This window comes from Tetrao urogallus, assembly GCF_951394365.1.
Source record: "Tetrao urogallus genome assembly, chromosome: Z".
NCBI classification, from domain to species: domain Eukaryota; kingdom Metazoa; phylum Chordata; class Aves; order Galliformes; family Phasianidae; genus Tetrao; species Tetrao urogallus.
The window spans coordinates 33,253,762-33,281,406 of record NC_136816.1 but is presented as its reverse complement, the minus strand read 5'-3'; the positions used below and the strand labels follow the sequence as shown (position 1 = coordinate 33,281,406).

Here is a 27,645-nt window from a genome sequence, read left to right as displayed (position 1 = left end):
CCTGAGCAAAAGCATTTTAGTTCAGTGCATTCTGAACAAAGATTTAAAATGTGCTAGCAAGATTGTTATATGAGAAAGCAGTAAGACACAAAATTTTTTTGCAATAGGTCTCAGTTGTATTTTAGTTTTTATTATCTTATATACAACGGAAGCAGTATTTTAGTCCGTCTTCAGTGTCATGTAGTTTATTCTGTGCTCTGGTCTTCCAGACATAGTTTCAGATATGCTATAAAGATGAAGAGTACTGAAGCTGTTGGGAATTCATTGGAGTGTCATTCTTGTGGAGCATCAAAAAAAAATGACACACTGCCTCAGTGTCATATGTCAATAATCTGGGGTTTGTTTGTGAAATTCACTGTTTTAACTCCTGCCAGTTGCAAAACTGAATTAATGGGAACATGATCCAATCTGTTTCTATCATGATGCAAAAAATGAACTTCATTACCTGAAAGGAAATGAGAATAAACAGGCAATTAGTTGAATACAGTACGTATTAAAAAGTATAAGTGAATGAAAGAAGCATTGTGATTTCCTACAAGCTCTTACGTATCTTGTAGACTGCACAGTAAATCCTATTTTAAATTATGACATGGATTTTTTCTTTTTAATTAAGTTGTAGAAACAAGGGGCATTGAAGCATCTACATGAATTAAATCTGCTGAAGAATAGCAAGTCCTAATGACATGAGATGGCTTTGTACACTGTACAAACTGTGCCACTGTACAAACACACTAAATGCCTCAAATCAAATTGAAAGCAGAATGAGTTAATATCACTCAGAAATACCTTCTGAACTTCAAGCCATCAGCAGCACTACTGATTTTTATAGGACAGAGGTCAGCTTTGTGCTGACCCTGCCAAAGGTGAGGCTGCACAATGACACCTCCATGGGTTCACTGTGCTAGCAGAACTGCAGAGACAGCACAGGATTGTTCTCCTTACATCTCCACACGGACAGCAGCAGAGATGGTAGCACTAAAGCAAACAACAAAAGGAGTAGCCTGTCACTTTTAGACAACAAGAGTGAGATTACCTGGGCCTAAAATCAGAGTTCCTCCCTGTTGTGCAGGGTCTCCTTGGAAGTCAAAAGCTGGGCTAGTCATTGCTCTCCACATACTTCTAATACTGCCCAAGAGCATGCCTGATTTTACATGAGGGCTCTGCACTAAACAAAACAGCAAGGAACTTGTCATGTAGACGTACAAAAGTACATAACAACAAAATCAAATGGTTGCTATGATTATTGAAGAAACCAGTGCTTTGACAAGATGCAGCCTACCAGTGATAGTCTGTTGGTTAAGCTTCCTATGCCCATTGTGATCATGCTATTATTTTCTAAGCATTCTTGTTCTTTAAGTCATATCAGTGAGAAAATTATTCTTACCTGATACGTCATTACCTTCACCTCTTTTCATGCCAAGCATTTTATAAATTTCCCTTTGTGGATCTACATACATTTCATGTGTATACCCAGTTAAACTGCAAAAGGGCTGCAAAATATGTACATAAAAGAAAGTGATATTTTTAAGGTCAAGAAAGTAATTTAGTTAGGAAAAAAAAAAAAAAAAAAAAAAAAAAACCAACACGGAAATACACCTCAATTTTAAAACTGTGACTTTGTAATGCTAAATGAAAGTAAAGGCCAAAAAATTTTAGCCCTATAGCTTTTACTAAAACAAAGTTTCCATTGAAATCAGGAAAAGATCTTCCCTGAACAAGTCTCAGTGGATTTTAAACTGAAAGCTCTAGTTATTTGCCTTATTCAAGCATTACTATTAGAATTGCTTCATCAGAAAGAATACTGGCCTGGTTTTCTGTTAGGCTGCTAACTCAATGCAGGTCATTAAGACACTATAAAGCGTACAGTTTATTTAATGACTACCTTATTTACCTTGATGTGATGATAAGATGACTGTCCAATAACTATGAGCCTCACATTTGCTTCCTAGAACAAATCACAAGTATTGATACTGAAAAGGAGGAACTCTGTGCTTCTGCATAGCTGCAACACATTAGCATTTTGATGTTGTAAGATAATGATCATGGTGTACTGCATTAAAATTATTCAAAATTAATGTCACTGGCATCATAGTTGAAGCAAAATGCTTTTATCTGTCATCCACAATTAGTAGCTACCTTAACTTATTAAGCAGTAAATTACTTTTATAAGGTAATTTAAGTTACAGGTATGTGAACAGTACACTTTCGGTAGCATTAATAGCATCATCTTTCCTACTGAATGCAACCTGTTCACGATTTTGGAAACACAAAATTTCACCACAGTTGCACCTGCATATATGGACGGAGCATGCAAATATTGGCACACAAGCAAGTTTATCTGTGATTTCCATATACTAATGGCCCTTAGTATATATAACTTCAATCAGTATGTTGTGCTGTCTTTTGCAGTTGCACCGTTAGGCCTGAGTATAATACACAAGCCTTGTTTGTTTAAATGTCAGGAGAAATAATGCTGCTGCTAAAAGGTATGCCATGCAATAACTCCCTTCATAAGTCTCCTTGGCAGATTCATTGTGGCAACTGTAGAAACCAAGCAACCATTAAGTTTACTGTGAGCCTTCCTTTGATTCCTGGAAGGTTTAAGTTTGCAGCAGGAGATAATGGAGCTGACTGTAAAGCACATACAGGGGTGTGGCACCTACTTGTAAGTAACTCCTGGGGACTTTTGCCAGGTCTTCTACATACTCCTTACAGGTATAACACAAGAAATTCTGCAACAGATGAACATGAAAGAAACAGACATTACTGCACAGCAGTGAAGAAACATTTTGACTACAGGCATGAACTAGTTTGGAGGTGACTGGGAAATGGGCATGGGAAAGAATGAAGTTCACTGCAGTCACAAAATTTGGGTTAGGAACCTGATTTAATTACTCCGAGCCTGAGTACGTACTCCGGGTCGGGGGCCATGCTAGCCATCTATCTACAAGAGCTGGCTTGTCAGCTGGGACATGGGGCAGCAGTACACTTGAACTAAACACATAGCTGAAGACTTGTTTTATCTGCTATGTATTTGTCTTTGCTCACCCAGCCGAAGACCCCCCCCACCCCCCCCGCTCCCACCTTTACAGCTCAGAACTCTCCAAGTACGAGCGTAATTCTGCTCAGCCCCTTGCCGCCCTCCTCACCCGCACGAACACCACGACGACCTTCTGCCGCCTGTACAAGGTCCCGAAGGGGATCCTCCTCCCGTCAGCGTCCACTACCAAGCAGTGGGCGGCTTCCCGCATCTCCGCGGGCTCAAGGCGCGGCGCAGCGGACACGGGACGGACCTGCTGCACGACCGGGCACAGAGGCGCTCCCAACATGGCTGCGGCTCCGCCGTTCCGCCCGACCTTCCCGAGAGAGTAAGGCGGAGCCGGTCGGTGAAGCGCGAGGCCTGCGAGGAGGCGCCAAGGCAGGGTGGGAGGGCAACGTCCTGTGCCGGCAGCTGGAGTCAGTCCACTGCCAGTGGCTGCAGGGGGAATAGGCCTGTGAAGGCCTTTGAAAAAGCAGGGAGGGAGATGCGCTGCCAAAAGCGCTGCCTATCAGACGGAGCCGGAATGCAGTTACTTGCAGTGGAGCCAAACGGAAGATCCCAGAAATGATGTGTGAGCAGAAGTAGTGGTACCGTCACCCAGCCTCCGGTCAGGACTGCCTTTGCAATGTGCCGCAATCGAGCCAGAAAGTGATGTTTTCTAGGAAGTGCTGAGTTGCTGCATCAGAAAAAGCATAACCCATCCCTCACAGGAGTAAAAGAACTGCACAGGACTTGGGCAGGTGACAAGCAGTGGATGCCTAGCAGTGCAGAAGTGTGTGATTGCAGGGAGTGCGCACAGCAGTAGAGGAGCTCAATAGCTCCCCTGAAGTAGGAGCACCAGACACGAGCAGAATTTTAGTCTGCTGTTAGCTGACAGTTTACGAGAGCAGCACCTTCCTTCTCACAGGGGGCTGTGAAAAAGAGGTACCAGAAGGAATGCACCTGGGAACAGGACTGGAGTTATTCTCCTTCATGAAGTTAATTCTAGATACTCTCTTGGCAAACTTAGTTTCTGCAGTGTTAATGTCACATCACCACCTGAAATTTGGGTTAAACCCATTGGTTTCATACTACTGTGAAAGACTGCATAGAACATTCCTCACCCACTACTTCGACTTTTTGACTAGATACAGACTATGGGCGCTCAATCTTGTTTTCTCATTTGAGCAATCCTGTTTTGTTTTTTTTTTAACCTTTCCCCCCTCAACATAGTTTACACCCCAGCTGAGATATTCCCTAACTAATTTCCTAAAACTTGTTAAATAGTTTTCAGGGCACATCAAGTGCTGTATGCCAGGTTAACAGTACAGGCAAGTTAGCTCTACATAGTAAACAACAACGCCAGGGAAGGGGATCCCTGGCTGATAAAGTGCTTATGGGGAATCAGATTTCCAGGGCATACCTGGAGGTGGAACTGGTGTATCCCTCTTGTTTCAGCAATAGCACTTTATTTCATTATGTGAATCTGTCTTTTGGCTTTGTCAGATTAAATGTGGTCCTCATCATAACAGTTTGCTGAGAGAGCAAATCAGTGTTCAAATGTTAGTAAAGAATTTATATTTTTGCTTATAGCTGTTTGCTTGAAAGACTAATCTTGTAGTCCAGTATGCTCCCACACTGACCTCAAATTTGTACAGAATTTCTGAAAATTGCGAGACTTGCTCTCTGTTAGATAAGAGTCTGGGCAGTATTAATTCCGTGTTGCAATTGTCAGACTTCTTTGTACAGGTAACAGTTATACATAGTTTCTGTGGTCAGCTGGATCCCTTCAACCAGCAGCCTAGGAGCAAAATTTGGTTTGTGCAACAGAGAGGGAATGGCCTGCCTACCCTGAACTACCACAAGATGTAGAAAAGCAGGGAGAAGTGGTGACCTTTGATATGCTTTACTCTTTATGAGGTTGAAGTTGGCAGACTGGTCACATAACCTATCCATTCTATTGGCTGCAGTAAAGCCTCTGGGTAGCACAGGCCTCGGTATGCAGAGCACAAGGGCATAGCAGAACTGGGAGAGGACTGTCATCTCTGCAGCTGGAAATCAGAGCCTACAGCTGAACTGTTGTGTTCCTGCAGTGGATATGCAGCCAGGTACTCTTTGGGATGCAGGTATGGTTGGATCTACTGATGAGGTGTTGGACAGGGGGTTGTCATAAATTTGCAGGACACTGTCCCAGCTCAGTATAGCTTCTTGTGCCTAGACTACAGAGAAGTCAGTCTCTCTTGATTGGAAGTTTCTGAGGAGCCCACCACATCTGTTAGAGCTGATACACATTCCTGCCTAAAAGTCTGCCTGCAAACTTAGCTCTTTTATGCTGTTCAGAATGCCTTAGCTGGTGTCAACAGTGTATCCTGATAAGTAGCATCTTTTCCCAAGGATATCTTCCAAAACATTCTCTGAAGCTCCTCGAAAAGTATGGTTCCCATTTTTGGTAGTGTTCCATGGAATTGTAAGTAGCACACAAATGCTACTTATAGTGGAGCACTACCATGTTCCCTGAAATAGAAGGCACTCAAAATTAGCAGTCGCTTTTGAAAGTGGAAATATAAAGTCATTCATTTAGGTACACTTAACAGAAATTCGTTTACAAATTCCACATATTTAGATGGAAAGAAAGACTCCACATCTGCTGACTTCAGATATTCTGGTTAATACAAACTTTCTACAAGCATCAAAACCATAAGGACCATTCGTATGAGTTATCTTTGGGGAGATCATCCTTTGTTGGTTGGTTTTTTTTGTTTGTTTGTTTGTTTTGTTTTGTTTTCTTTTTCCCCTGCTCTTTTCTTTACATTTCTTAAATAATGAGATGTTGATAACATGGACAATGTAGTCATCAGAGCATTGCCTTTGTTTCAGTGACTTAAGGAGAATTAATTATATATTGTCATATTAATCACGATGTAGCATTCAGGATGCAAGTTACTTTCTACACAGAGGTGCAGTTTACAGTTGCGAAGGGAAACTTAGCCAAATATTTAAACAGCTAAGAGCTAGTTTACTTTTTGTTGTGGATAGGAAATTTGGATTCCTACCATTTCAAGGAGAAGAAAACAAACACAGATGTGACATAATTTATTTCCTCTGTATTGGCCAGTGAAACAAAATGCCAGTCATAATTATGCAACCTGAAGCCTTTTATTTAGAAGAAATGAATAAAATACCTGACAGGAGTGATGTGGCTTATATAAGTAGTGTGCCACAACAGTTTAGAGTATGTAGTATGTACTTGTGAAACACCATATTATTATCTATTTACTGCAAGATGTACTTTTTTTTTTTTTTCCTTATTTATGTAAGTATTATTTAGCTAGAGGCATTGTGGTTATTAGTTGTCAACTGGAATAAATGTTTATAATTCTAGAGTAAAAGTATTTTGTTAAGTGTTAACTAAGAATGAGTTGTTTTTAAATTGTTGTAATTAAAAAGCAGTAAAATGTATGCTGTCCTTTAGATAAGAGGCTTTTACCCTTATGGCTGTTTTCACTGTTCTGATAGTGTAATTTTGACTAGGTTATACTAGACTTCATGTCATAGAGTTGTGGAAATATTTATTTTAATCAGCCAGGAAAATCACTTGCAGTTTTGAAGTCGTATTTCAAATACTAGCTTTATCATCTAATCTTTTTTTATTTTTTTTTTCTACTTGGAGTATATTCACTATCTCATGATGTCATTTCTCTTTATTTTTCTTTCTTTCCCTCATTTTTTTTTTCCTTCCCCCTTCCTTTTTTTTTTTTTTTTTTTTTGTGTGTGTGTGTGTGTGCGTGCGCGCCATTTTCTTCCCCCTACCTTTCCCCTATGGGAGATATATTATCGTTTCAGAACTTGCCAAAGTTTTTCATTTTGATTTTTCACTCCTTTTTGAAGCTGTTCAAAATTATTTACAAGACTAAGCATATCTTAAGTCTGCTTTAAGTGTCAATGTGTACTGATTAGCTGCTGCCTTATAAAACAAATAGCTTAAACACTCTAAGAAATCTACTGTAGTAGGTTAGCAATAATATGTACCCATGGAGAGAAAAATTTTTTGCTGTTAAATTGGGCAGACTTAGTTTGGTAGCACTAATCCTAAAGGGAGTGCTGCAACGGGTAACCTTACTACAAAACGAACTGTAACAATTTTAAGTGAAGTGCATGATACTTTGATTAATACAACTTCAAGGCATAAAAAGCCTTTGATGCTTTTATTCAGAGCTTTTCATATTTGATCTTTTCCTATTTTGCATCTATCTACTTTGTGTGCTGTAGTTGAAAACTAGAGAATACCAACTCCATGTCAAGAATGTAAATTATATTATAGAGAAGCTGTCTTGTGGCTCAGTGCCATGAGTTTAAATACTTCTTTAAGGAACTGAGAGGGAGCAAGTCTCTCACCTGAAGAACTCATTACTTACATAGGTTATTTATAGGCAAAGAAACAAGTAAAAGATATGTTACAATCAAAATTAGCCAAATATGCTTACCTTGTATCTTGTTAGCAATAAGGTTCTTAGAAAGTAAGCTAATTATTTTTAGTGTTGAAATTACAGTGTAAATTAGATGTGAGGATTGTGGGGCAAAGAATGAAAAGTGGATCACATGGGGTGTTCATGCAAGATTAAACCTTGTTATTTGAGACTTATACTTGTCATACAAGGTGAACAAAGACTTTCCTGAAAACCCTATATAGTGTTTTGTTGGGTTTTTTGTTTGTTTTTTTAATCCAGAAAACATTTATTTTCAGCAGAGAAGTCTAAAATTGTTTCTTTTACCCTTGCCTCTCCTCCTCTTTTTCTCTTTTGCCCACAGTCTTCTCTTTTTGCTTATGCAGAGTAAGCATACCACAAGAAGGCTGTATTTCTCAGGTCCTGTTTCTGTTTTCTGTGTTCATGGTGAGCTGGGTGTCTACTTCAGCAGTATATTCAGTTCACGTGACTCTACATATGATGTTTGATATTTTTCTAAAGTGAGAAATTTTCTTCTTGAGGAAACTTAATAGTATATTATACTTGTTGAAGGTTAATAGCTTAGTCTAATTTTAACATGATTGAAACAGATCTCATTCATTTTTGGTACATAATCATAAGTAACAACTTCTGATATCTCTTCTGTGCTTCAGGGATTAGTTAGGAGCTCAGATCTATTCTCCTATAGCACCAGATTTTTAGCTACTTATTTTTATTTTGCTAACATTTGATCTTGATTGACTGCCTGCATCCTGTAGAGTACAAATCCATGGCCTGTGCTTACCCTCCTTCCTTACAAAATGACTAAGATTTGTTGCCAGTCTCTGGTTACAGTGTGCCTGACTGAGGTGATTCATGTACCAGACCTGGAGAAAGTAAGCAAGTTTTGTTTAGAAAGGCCCTCCTAAAGAAATGATTTAAACAAGGAAAAGCAGTTCAGGGTGAAATGTCAAATGGTCATAACGTGCATCCTCTGTAAGGAATTCTAAATATCACAGCTTTTCAGCTGGATCTCTTTAGAGCGCCTTTAAAAATGTCTCTAATGGAAATCTTGTGTTTGGTGAGACTCCCACCACAGGCAGAACAGTGCATGCCAAAGCTGGGTGCAAGCCATGCAAGGCTGTGGTGCAGCCTTGGACATCTGGGGCCTGACTTTCAAGCTGGCGTCAGTGAGAGTCCCGTGCTTGGTGCCCTGGAGAGTGATTCTCGGCTGAGAAATATGGTTCCTCTTGTATGGGACTGCGTTTAAACAAGAAAACTGTTTTTCTTTCTGCTGTTCGCATCATAATTACTTGCTTCAACAAAGAGACTGCTTAATTTGCTTCAGAATAATTTTACTTCTTCATGAAGCTATCTATTGTCTTTCCTTATTTTTCATTTGCATGTATGACTCTCTTCTCTACATACTTGCATTTCTATTGTGGTTGTTTGTTTATGCACAAAAAAAGAAATTTAAAGTACAAAATAACACCAAAGTAGACATGAAGAACAGAGTGAAAGGAAGGAATACAAGTATGTTCAATTTGCTTTAGTTATGGAGAACCATGAATAAAAACATATTAAGGTATCAGCTCTAACAAAAACATCTGCAAGTGTTCTAGTGTTATATTTTTTTTTTTGCAAATTGCTGAAAGGTCGCTTAAATTAGTTCCATTTAATGTACTATTGTTCCATTACACCATTGTCTTTCATGTTCTGAGTTAGCATATGTAACACCCTTCTGTCTGCAACCAACAATTTCACACAGAAGAGCTGAAGAATAGAATATGAATAATAAAAAAGAGAAAAGAGAATGGTAAGGGATTACATTATTAAGGACAGTTCTTGTCCTTAATACCCGATTAACTTTTTTTTTTTTTCCCAATTTCCACATTGTTCTTTTATAAAATGTCTAAAACAATCTGCTCTTAGTTTATTATCATGCATTATCAACTTGTAAAAGGCAGCTTTTGCCCTATCTGCATGACAATGCATTATTCTCATATCAGATGAATTTCTCAGATTGAAATGACCTATTCTCTTGGTTCAGGAAAGAGTGATCAAAAGTCATTGCTCAAGAAGTCTCATTAGGTACTCAGACATTCATGATGTGGCTCTGCCATGGTCTCCTATGTTCTGACACGTAACTCTAATGGCTTCAATATCATTTTGATCATAGAGATAAATTAACTGGGGTTGTAACAGTCACTCAGTGAAACTTATTTTTATGTTGTTTTATGTTATCTCCTAACTTTACAAAGGAAAATTCTGTAAAAAAACAGTATTCATTTCCTTTCAGTATCCAGATCAAAGATGAAATCTGGCTAGCAGACCAAATAGGATTATTCACACTTGAAAGTTAACTTTGATTAAAGTAGACATAAATTCAATTTCTATGGCTATTGTCGAGTAACTCCACTTATTGATGTGCTTATTTCAATTCTGCTTATCTGAAATAATAATTTCAAATAATGAGGCTAAATAAGAATAAGGGATAATTGCTCAGGCATGTAAAATGTGAAGTTGTTCAGAGTACTTAGACCTGGTACTGTAGGACAAGCTATGGGTGTTCTAGTATTGCACTATTTTGGCTTACTACAGGAATTTCAGATAATAACAATGTATTTTCATTGTTCTCTCATGAATTTATAATTGAACTAAATGGACTACTCAATTTGAATAAAATTGATGGAAATCTTCTGGAGTAAGCTGTTTACTGGAGTCCAGTTGTAGAAAGAAACCGCATGAAGATCATCATGAAGAACAAAATGTCAGCAGTTAGATTCTTGTGCCAAAAAATTTAGTCTTGCATCTTCAGAAAGTTTGCAGATGACACCAAGTTGGGGGGGAGTGTTGATCTGTCTGAGGGGAGAAGGGCATTGCAGAGGGACCTGGATAGACTGGATCGATAGGACAAGGCAAACTGCATGAGATTCAATAGAGCAAACTATCAGGTCCTGCATTTTGGTCACACAACCCCAGGCAACCCTACAGACTTGGGGAGGACTGGCTGGAAAGGTGTCTGACAGGGACCTAGGTACTGATGGATGGTCGGCTGAATATGAGCCAGCAATGTGCCCAAGTAGGCCTATGGCCTTCTTGCTTGTATCAGTAATGGTGTGGTGGGCAACACTAGGGAAGTCATCCTACCCCTGTACTCAGCACTGGTAAGGCCCACCTTGAGTACTGTGTTCAGTTTTTGGCACCTCAAAACAGAAGGGACATTGAGGTGCTGGAGCAGATCCAAAGAAAGGCAGCAAGGCTGATGAAGGACTTGGAGAATGTGCCCTACAAGGAGTGACTGAAGAAAGGGGGGCTGTTTAGTCTGGGGAAGAGAAGGCTGAGGGGAGACCTTATTGCACTCTTCAAATACCTGAAAGGTGATTGCAGTGAGAGTAAGGATGGTCTCTTGTCACTGGTTACAAGTGACCAAATGAGGGGAAATGGCCTCAAGTTGCACCTGGTGAGGTCTTAGGTTGAATAATAAGAAAAACTTCTTCATAGAAAGGGCCATTAAGCACTGGAATAGGCTCCCCAGGGAGGTGGTTGAGTCACCACACCTGAATGTATTTAAAAATTATCTGGATGTGGTGCTCAGGGACATGATTTAGTGGTGGCTTGTCAAAGTTAGGGTAGTATGGTTTAGACAAGGTTGTACTTGATGATCTTTAATGTCTCTTCCAACCTGAGCAATTCTATGATTCTATGATATTCACAGCATACGCTAAAACTGCACTGAGATATTTCTGAAGGATGAAGGAAATGGGAAAGTAGCATATAATGGCTGACAAGTGTCAGCTTTAAGTCCTAAGCTTTTACTAGAAAGTTGTTAGCTTTGCTTCTTAATCAAGGAGAGTTGAAGATTGAAACCAGGTACCTACAAATTCAAGTTCGGCTTAAAAAGAACCCCAGATATGCCACCCTTGGAAAGATTCTGGGTCAAGAGCTATCTTTATTTGGAGCTGGCAGTATTGAAGTTACTGCTGATCACCTCTTTCTAGTGATTTCTGCAAATACTGCAATACTTGGCATACCTCCCTTTGGATTACCCAAGGACTTGAATGGGGGAATGTGGTCTACTATTCTTCTCCACTCTGAGATGAAATAAAAGGAACAAAAGCACCTTTCATTTTTAAAATAGTACATGACCTTAATTTTATACTCCAAATACTGATCAACATGTGTGCTTCTTGCAGTATGCACAAATAATACACAGCGATTCAAGACAAAAGGAAAAGGAGAACATAGTACTTAATCAAAAGTGCAGTGAAAATTTGGAGATAATGCAAATACAAAAAGTAATTAAGTTGAAAGCTCATGGACAACTCTGCTCACACTGCAATGGAGACTGCGAGTCTGCAAACACTTGAGATACAGAGTTCATGCCACATATTAAAGATTGTGCGGCCAGCAGTTCAACTTACTCAAACACTGTACGTCACATTAGTGTAATGCAATTTCTGGGTATGAACACCAGCTATGGAGTCAGTAGTACAATATCTACTATCTAATATCTGCTATCTACCCTGAAGGTGCTATTTGGCAGCTATGTGCTGCCTTAAAAAGAGTAAACTATTCAGCATATATTCTATATATGTTAATAGTCTTTCAGAGTTAATTGCCTTTTGAAGGATTAGAACTGCAGAGAAAACAATTAGTAAAATACTAGAGCCGTGATTGAGACATGTCTGGCTGAAGTATTTGCTCAAGGTTGAAGCTCTGCTTTAAGTTCCAGGTGTCCTGTTTATCTAGGATAAGCAACCCTCCCAGGATGGGATATTTCTCTTTAAAGATCCAAGGCTGCTATAACTAAGAAACAAGGACAGACAGCCTTTAGATGAGGGACCAAGTCCAAAGCAGTGGCCAATCAAAATAGACTAAATGTCCTTGTGCCCAAGTTTGGATAAAGTGAGGAGTAGGATATCTCTCCAAACAACCAGTAAAGATCATAAGAGATTTGAAGAAGAAGATTTGAACATGTTATGTAACCTTGTACTTACATAATCCTATGCACGTGTAAGAGGTAGGTGTAACTTAAGTAGATAAATAGTGAAAAATTTGACTATAAATAGAAGCAGGTGTAAAAACCTGGCACACTTGAGCTGTGGGAATATTCCACTCCGCATAATAAATCAGTTTCCTCCCTAAACTCTTGTCTTTTTCACAGAATCACAGAATTATAGGGGTTGGAAGGGACCTCCAGAGATCATCGAGTCCAACCCCCCTGCCAAAGCAGGTTTCCTACACCAGGTCGCACAGGTAGGCATCCAGGCAGGTCTTGAACATCTCCAGAAAAGGAGACTCCACCACCTCTCTGGGCAGCCTGTTCCAGTGCTCTGTCACCCTCACTGTAAAGAAGTTCCTTTGTACATTTGTGCGGAACTTCCTATGCTGCAGTTTCCGGCCGTTTCCCCTTGTCCTGTCTCCACTCACCACTGAAAAGAGTCCATCCTCGCCATTCTGCCCCCCACACCTTAGATATTTATAGACCTGGATCAGGTCCCCTCTCAGTCTTCTTTTCTCAAGGCTAAACAGACCCAGTTCACTCAGCCTTTCCTCATAGGAGAGATGCTCCAGGCCCCTCACCATCTTCATGGCCCTCCACTGGACTCTTTCCAAGAGATCCCTGTCTTTTTTGTACTGGGGAGCCCAGAACTGGACACAGTACTCCAGATGAGGCCTTACCAGGGCAGAGTAGAGGGGGAAGATCACCTCCCTCAACCTGCTGGACTTGCTCTTTTTAATGCACCCCAGGACGCCATTGGCCCTCTTGGCCACCAGGGCACACTGCTGGCTCATGGCCAACCTGTTGTCCACCAGGACACCCAGGTCCCTCTCTGCAGAGCTCCTCTCTAGCAGGTCAACCCCCAGCCTGTACTGGCGCATGCAATTATTCCTCCCCAGATACAAGACTCTACACTTGCTTCTGTTAAACCTCATCCGGTTTTTTTCTGCCCAGCTCTCCAGCCTGTCCAGGTCTTGCTGAATGGCAGCACAGCCTTCAGGTGTGTCAACCAATCCTCCCAACTTTGTATCATCAGCAAACTTGCTGAGGGTGGCCACTATCACCTCATCAAGGTCATTGATGAAGATGTTGAACAAGACTGGACCCAGCACTGACCCCTGTGGAACACCGCTGGTTACAGGCCTCCAACCAGACTCTACACCGCCAACAACAACCCTCTGCACTCTGCCAGTCAGCCAGTTTTCAACCCCCCTCACTGTCCATTCATCTATCCCACACTTCCTCAGCTTTGTTATATTTTGAATGTGTCCTGGGAGATATGAATGCTGCCATCTCCAGATGTTGCTTCAGCCACGTCCCCTTCCATATGTCTCCTGTTCCTTCTCTCCTGTGACTGTCACAAGGCAGCAAGTTAATTCCTCCTATGCAGGACATTCCTGAGGGCCCTGTAAAGATGCCATTTGTACCCAATTTAGTGAATGCAACCTCTTGACATAGCATACTTTATCCCTGCAAACCAAACTGTAATTGAGGGGTCTCCCAAAACATCTGAAGGTAGTTCAGAGCCTTCCTAAATAGCAACTTTTTTTTGCACTGCCTTTTGATTTGTTTATTCTGTGGTCGTGTGTTATAACTTTATGTCCATGAAAAGCTTAATATTGAAATGTGAATCAGCAAAAAATATCAAATCTCTTTCAGAAATGGTTTTCGTCTTTCAAGATACCTCATTGTACACAAAAATAGTTTAAAAACAGAGAAGGAAGCAATAACGCAAATGAAATTGGAAGTGAGTGTATTCAGAAATGAAACGCAGTAAGGATTTATCACAGGATGGACTTTCTTCAAAGGTATCTGCTTTTGATTACTAAAGTGTACCTAGCAAAGCTGAGTTAGTATGAAATCCGAGTGATGCTTTCTTCACGTCTAACTTGCTAGACAAATATTGTTATTCTTTGTCAAGAAAATACTGCCGTTAATCCTTCTCCACGATCACCATCTCAGTTAAGACTACTGCAATTAATTATATCTGAACTTGTGGTAGGCAAAGTCAATTTTCTTCATACAAAAAGTATACCACCAGCGAGTTGCTATAGTTCCCAGGATTTTCTAGTCTCATTTGACTCCTAGTACCCATTCAAAAGCCCTTACTCTATTTTTCTTTATTTTTAGTGTAATAGTAAAGCTATGTGCTCAGAAACCCAGTGTTTAAAAGGCTTAGGACAGATAAGAAAGGTTCTTGGTTGAAGGTCACTTTTGCCTGTGGTTGAAGCTAATGGATTGGAGAAGAAAAAAAAAAAAAGAATTTTAACTGCAATTTAAAAAGTTTACCTCCTAGGAAAACCTCTTCTGTGTTACTGCAGACAGAATTATATTAACAGAAATGTCAGGAATGAAAGAAATGAGTAAGCAAGTGAAAATTTGATTGTTAAGCTAAATATGTCCAAACAGGGAGATATGCAGCATAGGGTCCACTCCGAAGAATTTATTAACTCAAAATGGGCAGGAATTGTTGAGGACAGCCACACAGGAAGCACAAGTAAATGTGATTGTATTCATTTCAATTGTTCATTAGGCATGGAAATCCAAAGGAAAATGGGATTTTTTTCTCCCCGAATGCTGATCACACTCAGTGAATAGGACCAGACTTCTTACTGTTGAGAGAGTACAAAGATATGAGTGTCAATAATCATTAACTTTGAAAGGCAATTGTTCTGAACCAAATGACAATTGTGTTGGTGCACTTATTAAAATTATTTTTCTTTGCTAATACATTTTATTTTCTGACTTCTGTAATAGCAGTATGGGAGGAGATATCTGCCCAATGTCAAGCTCAGTTTCAGGCTCTATTGTCTGTGAGTTCCTTTTAAAATATACTGCATAGGTATTTATTGACTTCCACAGAATGTGGATTCTGCTCCTGTTACAGAATAATAGAAGTTGGGATACTTTAAAATACTTTATCTGGCTTCTAGATTCAGCAACATTTTTAGTATGAATAAATGGAAATTTCTTTGAAAAATGAAGATGACAGAATGAAACAAAAAATTAGTTAACATGTGACATTCTTATGAAACACCATATTAGGACCTGTAACTTAATCAAGAGTGGGGTGAGGAGAATTGTCTTTATAAGAACCTTTAATTATAACCCCCCTTCTAGCAGCCTTTTGAATGTGGAGCGTTTGAGAGCAACAGAGTGCACTTTTGCAGTTTAACCACTTGGTGTCAGGAAAGCACAGCCTGGCATTGCTCAGACGTTGGGGTGCAAATTCGGTTTGTTTTGAAGATGTGACTACAGCAAAAGGCTCGCTCTTCTTTTTGTTATTATTATGTATTATTATTAATTTTATTTCATCTATTTCATTTTTTACATTTGGATCATTAGTGCTTTTTTTTTTTTAAAAAAAAAAAAAGAAGAAAAAAAGAAAAAAAAGCTTCCCCCCCCCCCCCCCCCCCTCAATCTTATTCTTTGGTCACAAATTTTTGCTTTGCTAGGATGCTAGTAAGAAAAAAAATCCTCCTGGAAAACTGGCAGAAGTTGTGTTCTACAGATGTAAGCCTTTCCTGGGGTTGTATTCTCTGCTTAGAATTTGATTCCAGAATTGCATCTTGAAATAATGTGCCTTTAAAAGAAGATTTTTGACTTAAAATTATTTATACAGAGAAGTTTAGAAATAGCTTGTCATCTACTAAAAAACTGACAAAACTCCCCACTGTTCTAATTAGGTGAAAGGATGCAACAACATGAGCAGAGAGAACAAGGACAGTCTGATGCTCCCAATAAAGATTTTAATGATTTTTTTTTTTTTTTTTATCCTATACTAGATTCTTTCTAACCTTTGCATGAGCATGCGGCAGGATAGCTAACTGTGTCTCCATCCTTTATGCTTTATGAACATTTTGCAAAGCTGCAGTAGAAGCAGCTTTGCTAGCTCTGTCATGGGAAAAGATGCTCATGGTACAGCCACAGCTTCCCTGCCACTGTACTTCTCTGGGACATGCTGAACACAGAAGGATGAAAAAAAGATAAAGGAACAGACCTGATCTGCTAAGCGGGGAGTATAATATAGGAGTATGGAGCAGTAGACATAATTCCATCAAAGATCTTCCTCTGGGGACAAATATAGGGTGCTGTATTTCATATATCTCATGAAAAGCATGCATGTGAGAAATATGCTCAAGATCAAAAGCTTCCAAGCAGGCAAAGCTCTATGTGAAGAGCAGTTTATTTATTATTGCAATAAGGGGCACACATCCCCTACTGACAAGGGAAAAATTGTGCAAATAGTAAAATCCATCCCATTATATACCCTGGGTCTGACACAGGTAAAGCCTCTCCTGGCACTCACTGGTTGAGCATCTCAGGCTTACGATCTTCTGATGCCATGGCCATGCCTATTACTAACCATATAGTCAATGAATATATAGATGTTATAATTATGAAATAAATAAGAGAGTTTGGCAGAGCAGATTATAATAACAAAAAGAGGATAGAAAGCTTACCTGTATCCTGGGCTCACAGCAAACTCCAGAGGAGGGATCTCCAGAAAAGATGCTTTCCCCCTGGTAGTCAGCTCTTAAATGGGTCTAGGAGAGATGGAGCCAGGCTCCACCCTTTCTGGCAGCACAGGTGAATTGCCTTCACCTGTGCTCCTGTGGCTGACTCATTGCTCATCTCAAGTAATCAGTCAGAGGCTCAGACCATGATTCAGCAGTTCCCATACACCAACCCATTGTCTTTGGGTATGCTTTGGACTTTTTATAGTGATAGGAGGACAGTATTTTCACTCATTCTGTCTCTCCTTTGCCCTAGTGCCTGTGCCCATTCTGCCTAGGTTGGAATGCCTCTGTCTCAACTTCACTCTGTTCAGTTTTCTTTGTAAAAGGTCACCTATTCTTTGCTATATACAGAAACTAATGGAAGCTTCCACTGCAAAAACACGATCTACCTCTCACAAGTCTCATATCTAACAGCATGGTGCCAAGGTATTTTAGAGTGCTCAAAATCTAGGTCCATCCCTAGGCTTTACAATCTGTGTTCTCTTTGAACTGTTACAGCTTCTTAGAACTGTTGTCTTCTCTTTCATATAGCACAGAACTTAATCTGATAACCAGTTGCTGCCTGCTCACCTGTCTAATTGTAATTCAGGTGCTCATGCTTTTGTGCCAAGATATTCATCAGAGAATCCACTGTTAATGTTCCAGTTCACTTCAGCATGTGCAAGTTCTCTTAGCATCAGAAATGAAATTCAAGTCGTGATCATCTTTCCAGAGAGGCACTCCTCAGAAGATATGTTCATCTGGTAACATGCTAAATTTAGATGGGGACTTACTGAAATGATGATCTGGGATGGGGGGTTACCCTCTGAGAGCATACATGCACAAAACCAGAACACAGCAGATCCTATTAGTTTTGCTGTAGCCTAAGGCATATACTATTTGGATGCTGCTTCCTCCATGCCACAGGAGAAAAAAAAAAACAAAAAACAAAAAAGACAGCTACTTTCTAGTTAATAATCGGAAGCTGCAGTGTACTCCAGAAAGCAAAGTCCTCCTATCATATTGCTGGTTGAGGCATTAGCAGTGTTACATTTCAGAAAACAGAAGAAATTAAGATACTGTAACTCTTAAGTAACACAGGATTGTATATTGTGCATAAATGCTTTCTGGTTATGTAAATAATTGGCTGTCACATCACCTGCTTGCTATCTTCCCACTAAACACATGCATTTAATCTCCCTGCTTTTTTAGCACTGTAATTCTTTGAAATCTAGTGCAAGAATATTTAGGCAAATACAGAAGAATTGTGGCTTACAGGGAGATTCCACTTTTCAAAAGGCTCTGCATCCATTTCCTCTGTGACTCATCTGGCAGTTCAGCCTCTGACATGATGTTCTGGTATGTGGCAGCTTTTTCATTTTTCTAAATCTTTTTAACAATGCCTGTGGGTATGTTAGCCACTCGGATAATAACATTTTATGTCTTCTGAGTGTTTCAGAAATCATCCAATTTGGAAACAAAATGTCTGGCCTGCTCGAAACAAAGAAGAAAGAAAAAGCACAGAAAAATCTTGTACTTATTTTGTGCCATATCCTTGTCACTGCCCTGTCTCTTTACACATCTGCTCTAAATTAGTTTAAATAGTCATTAGCATTCCAAAGACGGCTTGTATAATAGAGATGGCATTGCTGATTCCAGGCAAATGGCAACAGGAACTTCAGGGGGTTGTTTAATATTCATTGTGCACACTTTAGAAAAAGGCAGAGCATGTTTTTCAGACTTTGTTGCACATCTGTGCATCCTTGCATGTGTATTGTAGGCCCTCGTGGCCATTGAACAAGCTGAGCCAAATCTGCCTTCAGCTGTGTAGATAAAAATTTGGATGAACACAATTCTTTTGAAAATGGAGACACCCTATTTACTCCACTGTGGGGAAGGCAGATTAAGCCTGCTGCTTGCCCCTGGCTGCTGTGGTTGCTTGATAGCCTACAGGGGTGTTTGTATTGCAGACTCAATTCAGTTTGCTGGTTTTAAATAAACACATTGCGCTGTGATCCTTGTTAGGAAGAAATAAAATAGGAAAAAGGAGGCATGCCAGCATCCTCAGATTTCAGAAAGGTCTCTTGGTATTGCCTGTTCTTGCTGTTCTTGAACCTTCCCTACTCCTCTTCAGGCAGCTGCTCCTCAGAGAGCTGCTCCTCCTTGGAGTGATAGGATTATGACTTTGTGGATTTCCTGGGCTATAGTGCTGTCTTTCTAGCCAAAGGCGTGGAATTCCCTCATTGTCCTTAGATAAATTCATCTTTTATCTCCTGTTACCAAGTGTGTTTGTTGTTGTGCTGGGTGCTAGAGCTAAGCATGCTAGTCTCATGCATCAGGACACGCCAGTGCCAGCAGAAAGACAAGTCAAACAGTCTTGACTACTGTCAAGCAGTCCAGTACGCTGATTCTGCTCTTAATTTGTCCTGAGTTATGTGATTCTATTCTCTCTCCTCCAGTTTGCTTAGTATTTGGCACCACCCCTTCACACAATTCTTGCTGCACCCATGGAAGTGCCAGGGTTAACACTGAGCAGAGCTGCACTTCAGGGAAACTGAGACACGTAAGCATGTTACTAGGATCAGTGATTTCTGTTTGTTATTGTATGTCCTGCCAATAGAAAAGATGCTGGTAAAGCACATATGAGATAAGATTCTTGACTTCATGGTCCTTCGTCCTTGGAGACAGAACATTTCTGATCTGGCTGTAAATAAGAAAAATCTTTTATGCCAACTGCCATCAATAACTATTTCACTGTGTTAGTGTAATGTATGGTGGCTGTAAGAGATGCTCTGCAAGTATGGTTAAGATGCATTATTTTTAGATGCCACTTTTGGAATTAGAGGAATATATTGAATCATCTTTACATAGTGACTGAGAAAATTAAGATATTTTTCTGACCTCTGCCACCACAATTTATAAGAATTGGCATTTATAGCACTTCATTCTGAGTCACTGACTTTAAGTGATAGGATATTTATTCTTTCAACACTGCTGGTAACAAATTTGCCCCATAATTATGTTATTTCTTCTCCCCTCCACACCCCCCTTTACCCCTCACTCCCTTTTTTTTTTTTTCTCTTCCCTCTGGCTGCCAGCCCCACTTGAGATCTGAATCCTGATCATTCTTTCCTAACTTCATTCATTGTATTTCTGACTGGTAGCAATGATAATGTTAGTGAAAGTGCATGAGATAAAAATTTTATACAGCTCTCTCCTTGGAACAGAGGCTAAGGGAAAGGACTGTAGTACAAGTTTGAATGCAAAACATTAGACTTAAAAGATGTGTGAAGAAAGATGTTATTGATTTGTGCAGAATTGCAATCAGTGGGCGTAGTTTAGTCTGAGTTTGATGAAATTTAGGTATGTTTGTCATGTTTTCCACTAGAAACTCTCACCATGAGCATATATTTCTGTTGTTTCAATTTTTGGTCTCATTCCTTTTATTTACATGGAAGCAGCTGAATAAGTAAGTACTCAGCAAGAACTTATTTGGCTATTTCTGGCATGGGATGCAACCTACAATCTCCCCTTCTAGCCATTGCTCAAATAAAACTCCACATGACTGCAAATATGTGGTTCTGCTTCTGCTAGATGGACAGCAATAGTATGATTATTTCTGCCATCATACTGCTGTACATATCTGTGATGTCCCTCCCTGATGCCTCTGACAAGCCTTTGCAGTGCAGAGTGACTATCATCCTCTGCTCTGTTGGTAATCTATAAAGGAGAATCAGTTCCACCAGTGAATCTGTTTACTACTGTAGGCTGAGTAGCACATACTTTTTTTTTTTGCACTGATTTTGGGTGAATCTTTAGCTTTACTCAAACTTTAAGATGTCATTGAGTGACCTTGAAGCCAACTGTCAAGTGCAATAGATTTATCTTTGTTCCTTTCTGCAGCCATGTCTACCTGCTCAGCCAAATGACTACAGTTTGCTGAGAAGCCATTTGCCTCATTCCCATGTGGCAACTTTCATCCTTTCTCATTAGTCTTCTTGACCACATCCCAACTGCTCATCAGATTTATTCTTGCTGTGATTCTGCTTCTGCCAGCTCTCCATCTAAGTGTAGATTTAAGTCAAGTACTATGAAGCTTGTATGAGAGCAGCCTTTTTCTTGTAAAAAAAATTGCAGAAGGTGTAATCTCTGATGCTACTGCTATCACTGACACAACTCTGATATACCTGCTATCCTGGCTGACACACTTGAGGAGTGATAATGCTACAGTGGTCTGAACTTCTGTTACTTCATAGTGAAAATGCTTTAGAACTAACACTAGATGACTCAGGAGAAGAAAAACATTAGGAAATTGGAATTTAGAGGTTGTTTATTACCATATCAGGAGGACAAATCCTTCATCTATGAGTCAGCTTTATAGAAAATTGACATTAAAGAAACTAAAATTGAAGTGTAATAGCTGAAAATTACTCTGAATGATGAGGAAACAAACAAATAAGCAAAAACAGAACAAGTAAAGAAAAAGCCAAAAGAAATAAGAACTGGAAAGGCTATGTCTGTTATTTCTTTGGTGTTTTGGTGATATGACTCATCTCTCTGTGGCCTTTCTTTATCTGTCATTCATTAATGAATCCCCAAATAACTTCCTGACTCATCTGAGCTTGAGGCTAAATGTTTCAAGTAATTTTCATGTCTAGCGAGTTGCCAGCCTAACAAAATTAAACAAGATCTATGTCTGTGAACTGCTGGATCTATATTGGATCTATATGGATCTATGTGTCTCAGATTTTCCAACTCTGCCCACTGTTCTTTAAATCTGCACTAAAGCATACATCTCTGTGGGCATGAGAAGTCTTCTTGCTTGTGGAGTGGGTTCTATAATGTAAAACAAATACTTTAGCAGTCATACAGGTCTCATAAAAAGGGAACAAAGAATTGTATTCATTTTACTTCTGATTCAGAGCACTTCTTCAAGGCTCCCAGTTAAGATATTCCAACCAAGACCAGCTAGTAAAAATTGTAAAATCATTTCCGTCTGTGCTACCTGTGTAAAGACTCACTCTTCTTATCTATATTAGAAAACTTTTTCTGTAAAGTACGAGCTTTAATTGCTCTTGAGTAAAATCGTGAAGCTGCAGCATATTCTGCCGCATAGGGCTCCACTGCATGGCAGTGTTTATCCAGATTCTATTTCTGTTGGCTGCGATAGGCTATCTTTAAAATGCATCAGATTTTGCCAGTGGAATAAAAGGTGTAGATGTTCCGTGTGACACAAAAACAAAAGCCACAAAAAGCTCAACAACCTTTTTTGATTAAATAATGTTGATATTTTTCTGTTGTTTAAGTTAAACCAATCACATTTTGCTTTAATATGGCCAGATTAATGCATAAGAAAATATTTTTTGTACAAGTTATTCTCTTTTCCTCCTCTGTTCCATAGCATAAAATACATCTTTGTTCATACAGTATTTTGTTATTGAGACACATTATTCTACATTGCAAATACAAATGATAATTTATCATTCAAGTAATACATTTTTTAGCAAAGGAAATACTGCAAGTTAATTGTTTTTGTATCACTTCTCAGCTCTGCTCTAGCTTAGCTGAAGATTGGTTTTGAGAACATCCTGACTCATACACATAAATTGTAAGCCACCAGTCGGCTCCCACAGATGAAGGAGGTCTTTGTGGGGCAGCAAGATGAGCAGGCTGAAAGTTCTCTTGTCAAAAGAGATAGATAGGAATTATTTTCCCAGTGATGAAAGATTGGAATAAGTCCTCTGTTGAGCCTGTAAAAGATACATCTTACAGTTTTTTACTGTTAGGCTCTGGTGCTGATAGTTTTCTTCCTGGATTTCGAATGACAGCACCTTTCTTCTTTACATGAAAAAACTGGAAACTAGAGGCCTTAGGAATTAATACATGGGGAACAGAGGTGCTCATGAGGCTGCATTTCATCACATAAGCAAAACAGATCCAGGGTGTTACTAATGGAGGCTATTTTAGCTGTTCATCATGCACAGAAAATGAAGCAGTGCTGTGGGAGAAAGAAAAAACTTGCTCTATGAATCAAAAGCATTTTGATCTGATTCCTAGTGGAAGTCTGTACATTATAGGTTATAATAAGTATGAGCTCCCAACTAATTTTTCTAGAATATTCAGAGATTGTTGAGAAACATCAAGTTTCCATTTCACAGAGTATCTCAAGTGTCTGATAATGTCTGAATGCATGCTTTGTCCCTGCATCTTTGGTAATATTTCTATATTACCATTTCTATAATATTTCATTACTTGTCTTCTCTACTCTACTTTCTTTGAGATCCTTTTTTTTTTTTTTTTTTTTTTTTTTTTTTTTTTTGGTGATTGATAGTTGCCTGAATTGGATTACTTGGGATAAATGGAAAAGAAATTTAATAACTTTAATGCATTGATGGGCTGCTTGTCTCTCCTTTTGCCCTTCTTAAGGATTCCTGAACTGACAAGACTCTGCTTGTTTTCAACACTGGAGCATTTTGCTGCTTCTTACCAGACACATTCAGCAGCTTTCTAGTAACAAAGGCAACTGTGTAGAATTGCACATTGCTGAGGGAATTTGGAAGAACTGAATCTGTGAACTGTGAGCAAGCATCTAGAAATATTTCATTCTGTCATATCTTAGGGTTTGTTTTAATATCTCTATCAGGGCAAGAAACTTTTCAAGCAGTGTTGTTGGTCTATCTAGTAGTTGTCTGCTGAGATTATCTAGAAATTTTGCAATAGGTTGGAGCATCTGTTTTCAGTTTCTTAATACTGAGCATTTTTACAAGAGCGTTTCAATTGTCTGCTTTTTGGTAACATACATGTGAAAGCTGGCATGTGGCCTTAAGTATATGAGGAACCAGATAAAAATACCTCTTTATGCATGCTTCTGTTTGACCTGTGGCAAAATTGACTGAAATCTGCTCAAACAAAAGTAGACATATCATAAAGCTAAGTATAATTATTTATGAGTCTGGAGGTGTGTATCTGCAATGCAAAATAGGTAAGCAAATCTCTTCAAAAAGCAATGGCTGATATGGAAAGGTAAGTTGCAGTTATATATAAAAAAAGTCTGATTGTAGTGTTAGACTAAACAGGATTCTTGAAAGCCTGCCTGTACTTCCTACATATGTACCTTCAATAACTCTAGTCCTATTTGAATTGTTTCATGGCACCTTGAATGATGGGTCTTGACATTACCAGCGAACTTCGTTTTTCCAAGCATTGCAATTGTACAATGAAATATCTCATTCAGGATAGATACCTTATGTGAAATATAGCCTTGTGATCCTGGTAATTTGAAAAGATATGAATGACATATCCTTTCTGCAGTGGCCCTACAAGAAGATAACTGCTATTGCTGCAAAAAAGAGTATGTAAATTAAAATCATACCCTGAAATGACTTTGGGAAAAACAGAACCCAGCATGATCCCAGGAAGCAGCACAATCCCTCTAATCTGCCACCTGGTGCCCCATGACTTGTTCTGTGATTTATTCATCAACACAAACCAACCACCTTGAGCACACTGAATGTTCCTACCAAGCAAAATGCAAATCTGCAAAAGGGCTCTTTGCAAGATATCAACCCAGACCTGAAACAGCTACTTAAAATTGGAGATGTGGTAGACTACAACATCAGCAACATATGTTGCATGGCATATGAATAAATAAAACTCCATCCACTGCTAATGAAAGGCTTTTTGATACTCTTACCACTAAATTATTTTTGATTAAGAAGTTTATTGGAGAGACAAATGTAAACTATTGCTAGGTGCACTCACATTAGACAGTTGTATGCTGAATCTAATTTGAAATGGATAAGAGCTAACATTTAATCTCCTGCATACTCAGTGAGACAATGTTCACATTCTAAAAAAGTAATTTCAAGTTAGTCCTTCAAAGTGCTTGAGTCAGCAGGACAGAAGGAGTGTTTGGAAAGATGATCATGCAAAAGGAACTGCAAGTGATTTAATATGCTCACAATAGCAGGTAGATTGCTTGATCTATGGCATACTCAGAATGATGGAAGAAACTGTGTGCACCAATGGCATATTTGAAGTTGTTATTCTTAGCAAATAATGTTTAATATGGGTTTATTTAAACTTAACAGGAAATGTAATAAATAGAAAATTATGGAAACAACTATGTGAGAGATTTTATCTGGATGTGATTGCAGAAATGGCAGAAAGTAAGCTGAATGGGCAGCATCATAACTGTTTTCAAATCTCTTGTGCAACACTGTATGAGAATGGTGATTTCTTTTTAGTATTCCTCAGACTGCAGATGAGCAATAGAAGATGAATAACATATAGAGACAGTCATTACATGAAGGAAAGTCTTCAGATGGGGAAAAAAATGAAACACCAAGATCATAATCAAAGAGGACAAACAAGTACCTGGATTGTATCTGTGGTAATGGAAGATGTGGAAATTGATACCAGAAAAAGATGTTTCCACATGTCAAACACCTTGAGGTGAAAGGTATTTTTCTCTCTTTACCAAAGTTTATTGCTGCAGATTATTTGTTCCAATCATTTTCTTGCACATAGTGACCTGGATTAGGCTATCCAAAACCTCCTCAAACAGAGTTATAGAATGGGCCTGCTCATGAACTGAACTCACTCCAGTATCTTCAGCTCTCTTGAACTGGGTGACCCTGAATTGAACACAAATCTCCAGGTGCAGTCTTACCAGTGCTGAGAAGAGGGAAAGGATCACCTCTCATGACCTGCTGGTAGTACTTTGCACAGTGCAGCCAAGAATACCACTGGTCTTTTCAGTGACAAGGGCACATTGTTTGCTCGTGTTCAGCTTAGCATTCTCCCGTACTCCTAGGCTCTTTTCTGCAGAGTTGCTTTCCAGCTAGGTGGCTCCCAGCATGTTCTGGTACTTGAGATTGTTCCTTCTTTTATATAGGACTCTGCACTTCTTGTTGAGCCTTAGAAGGGTCTTGCCAGCCCACTTCTCTGGCCTGTCCAAGTCCCTCTGGATGGCTGCACTGCCTTCTGGTGAATCAGTAACTCCCTCTAGTTTTGTGTCATCCACCAGTTTTCCAAACACCCTGGAAATCTGAACTCCATTCTAATAAAAATACAAGGCAGAAGTTATCATTTAAAGAGGAAAATTTACATATGATACCTATTGCACAAACATATTGTAATAATTTAAGTTATCTGAAATAAAATGTAGAAGAGATGACAAAATTTTAAGAGAGGCTGAGGTTTATCAGATCAACCTCTTTTATACAGCTGGGTGTAAAAGCTGACATAACTAGAAAAAAGTTTAAGATAGAAGTCAAAATAACTTTCAATAAGAAGTCTTTGAGTACCTCAGGAAATAAGCACTGGTCAACAGCTGATCATTTTTTCAGAGTGATTTGTGTGCTGTCAACATATGATGTCATCCTTCCATAGTAGTTCACTTTTCCCACTACTTGCAGCTCTGGAGGTGAGTCAGCGTGCATCCTGCATGGCACACAGCTCTCACCAGTCAATTCTTCATTTTTTGCAGGACTTGCTCAACTCATCTCTTAGGCTGCAGCAGTTAGTGAGGACAAAGGTATATGTACCCTCATTTGAAATCTGTCCACACAAAGCTAACACTGGTGGTGGAAATCCATCCACACAAAGCTAACAGTGCCTTCTTAGTTTCCTGGCAACAGCTGTGCTTATGAGGCTTAATAATGCAGAAGACATAGAAAATGAGATTCTGAGAGACAGAGTGTGTAGAGCCTTGTGAGACAAGTCTGACACAGGAGTAAGAGCAGAGATTTAGATTACAGTTTAGTTACTATAGTGTTGAAGGGGAGTGTATATTGAAGCTGACAGTATCCTTTTCATCACTTGACATAATACATATCGTTTCTGAAATAACAATATGATGTACAACAGCTAAAAAATAAAATAAAATAAAATAAAATAAAATAAAAGTAAACTCTGTGTACTGCTTTCTGTATATGCATACTTTCAGCTTGCAAAGTAATGACAACAAAAAAACAGTGCAAACATATATATATATATCTCAAGCCTAATAACATAAAAGCCCTACTCACAGGTTTAGATTGCTTTTTACATCAGTGAATTAGTGACCATGCTAATTCTTGCATGTAGGTTCTTTGGTTATGTGGCAATATGTGGAATGTTGTCTAATCAGGAAAAAATAGTCCTGTTTTTGAAATCATCTCTCTGTTTCTTTTTTTGTAAACACCTCCTATTAGCCTCCTGTGTGACACAGCTCCACAGCATGCATAAAAAACTGCAGTATCAATTATTTGCATTGCTGCAGAGACTTGCTTCAGGGCAGATAAGACTGCACTGGGCAAGGGATCTGAAGTGAAAAGGGTGATAAAAAAGCTCTTTCTACGTTTTTTGAAGGCAGCAAAACTGCTGTGCCTGTACTGGGGGGAGGGCAGTTTGTGGGTAGGCTACTGAGGTAGCAGGGATGGATGGAATCAGCACAGCCCACCCTTGACCATGACCAGGCTGCTAGGCTAGGAGCATCAGGGAGGGCAGGAGCTACCTACCCACTAAGAATAGGGAAGTGAAATCAATGTGTGAGCATGGCCTGCACTGCCGGTACTGCACTGCAGCAGCAGGTGTGAAAAGTGGGTTGAGCAGCAGGGTGTGTAAGTGCTGTTCCTCTTTGCTCAGGAGACCAGTTCTCCTATTGGCAGTCTCTGAGACCACAGGTATAAACAT

The 27,645-nt window shown here is 39.3% G+C and overlaps 1 protein-coding gene across 1 annotated transcript; it reads right to left on the bottom strand.

Moving 5' to 3' along the window:
* Positions 1-317: 317 nt before the first annotated feature.
* Positions 318-27,645, bottom strand: PRXL2C (peroxiredoxin like 2C; the record flags this gene model as incomplete). The annotated part of the gene is made up of 7 exons (XM_079548253.1): positions 318-445; positions 1,034-1,165; positions 1,385-1,490; positions 1,892-1,945; positions 2,664-2,732; positions 3,150-3,502; positions 27,471-27,645. 7 exons carry the CDS (start codon positions 27,643-27,645, stop codon positions 318-320), a joined length of 1,017 nt encoding a protein of 338 aa, XP_079404379.1.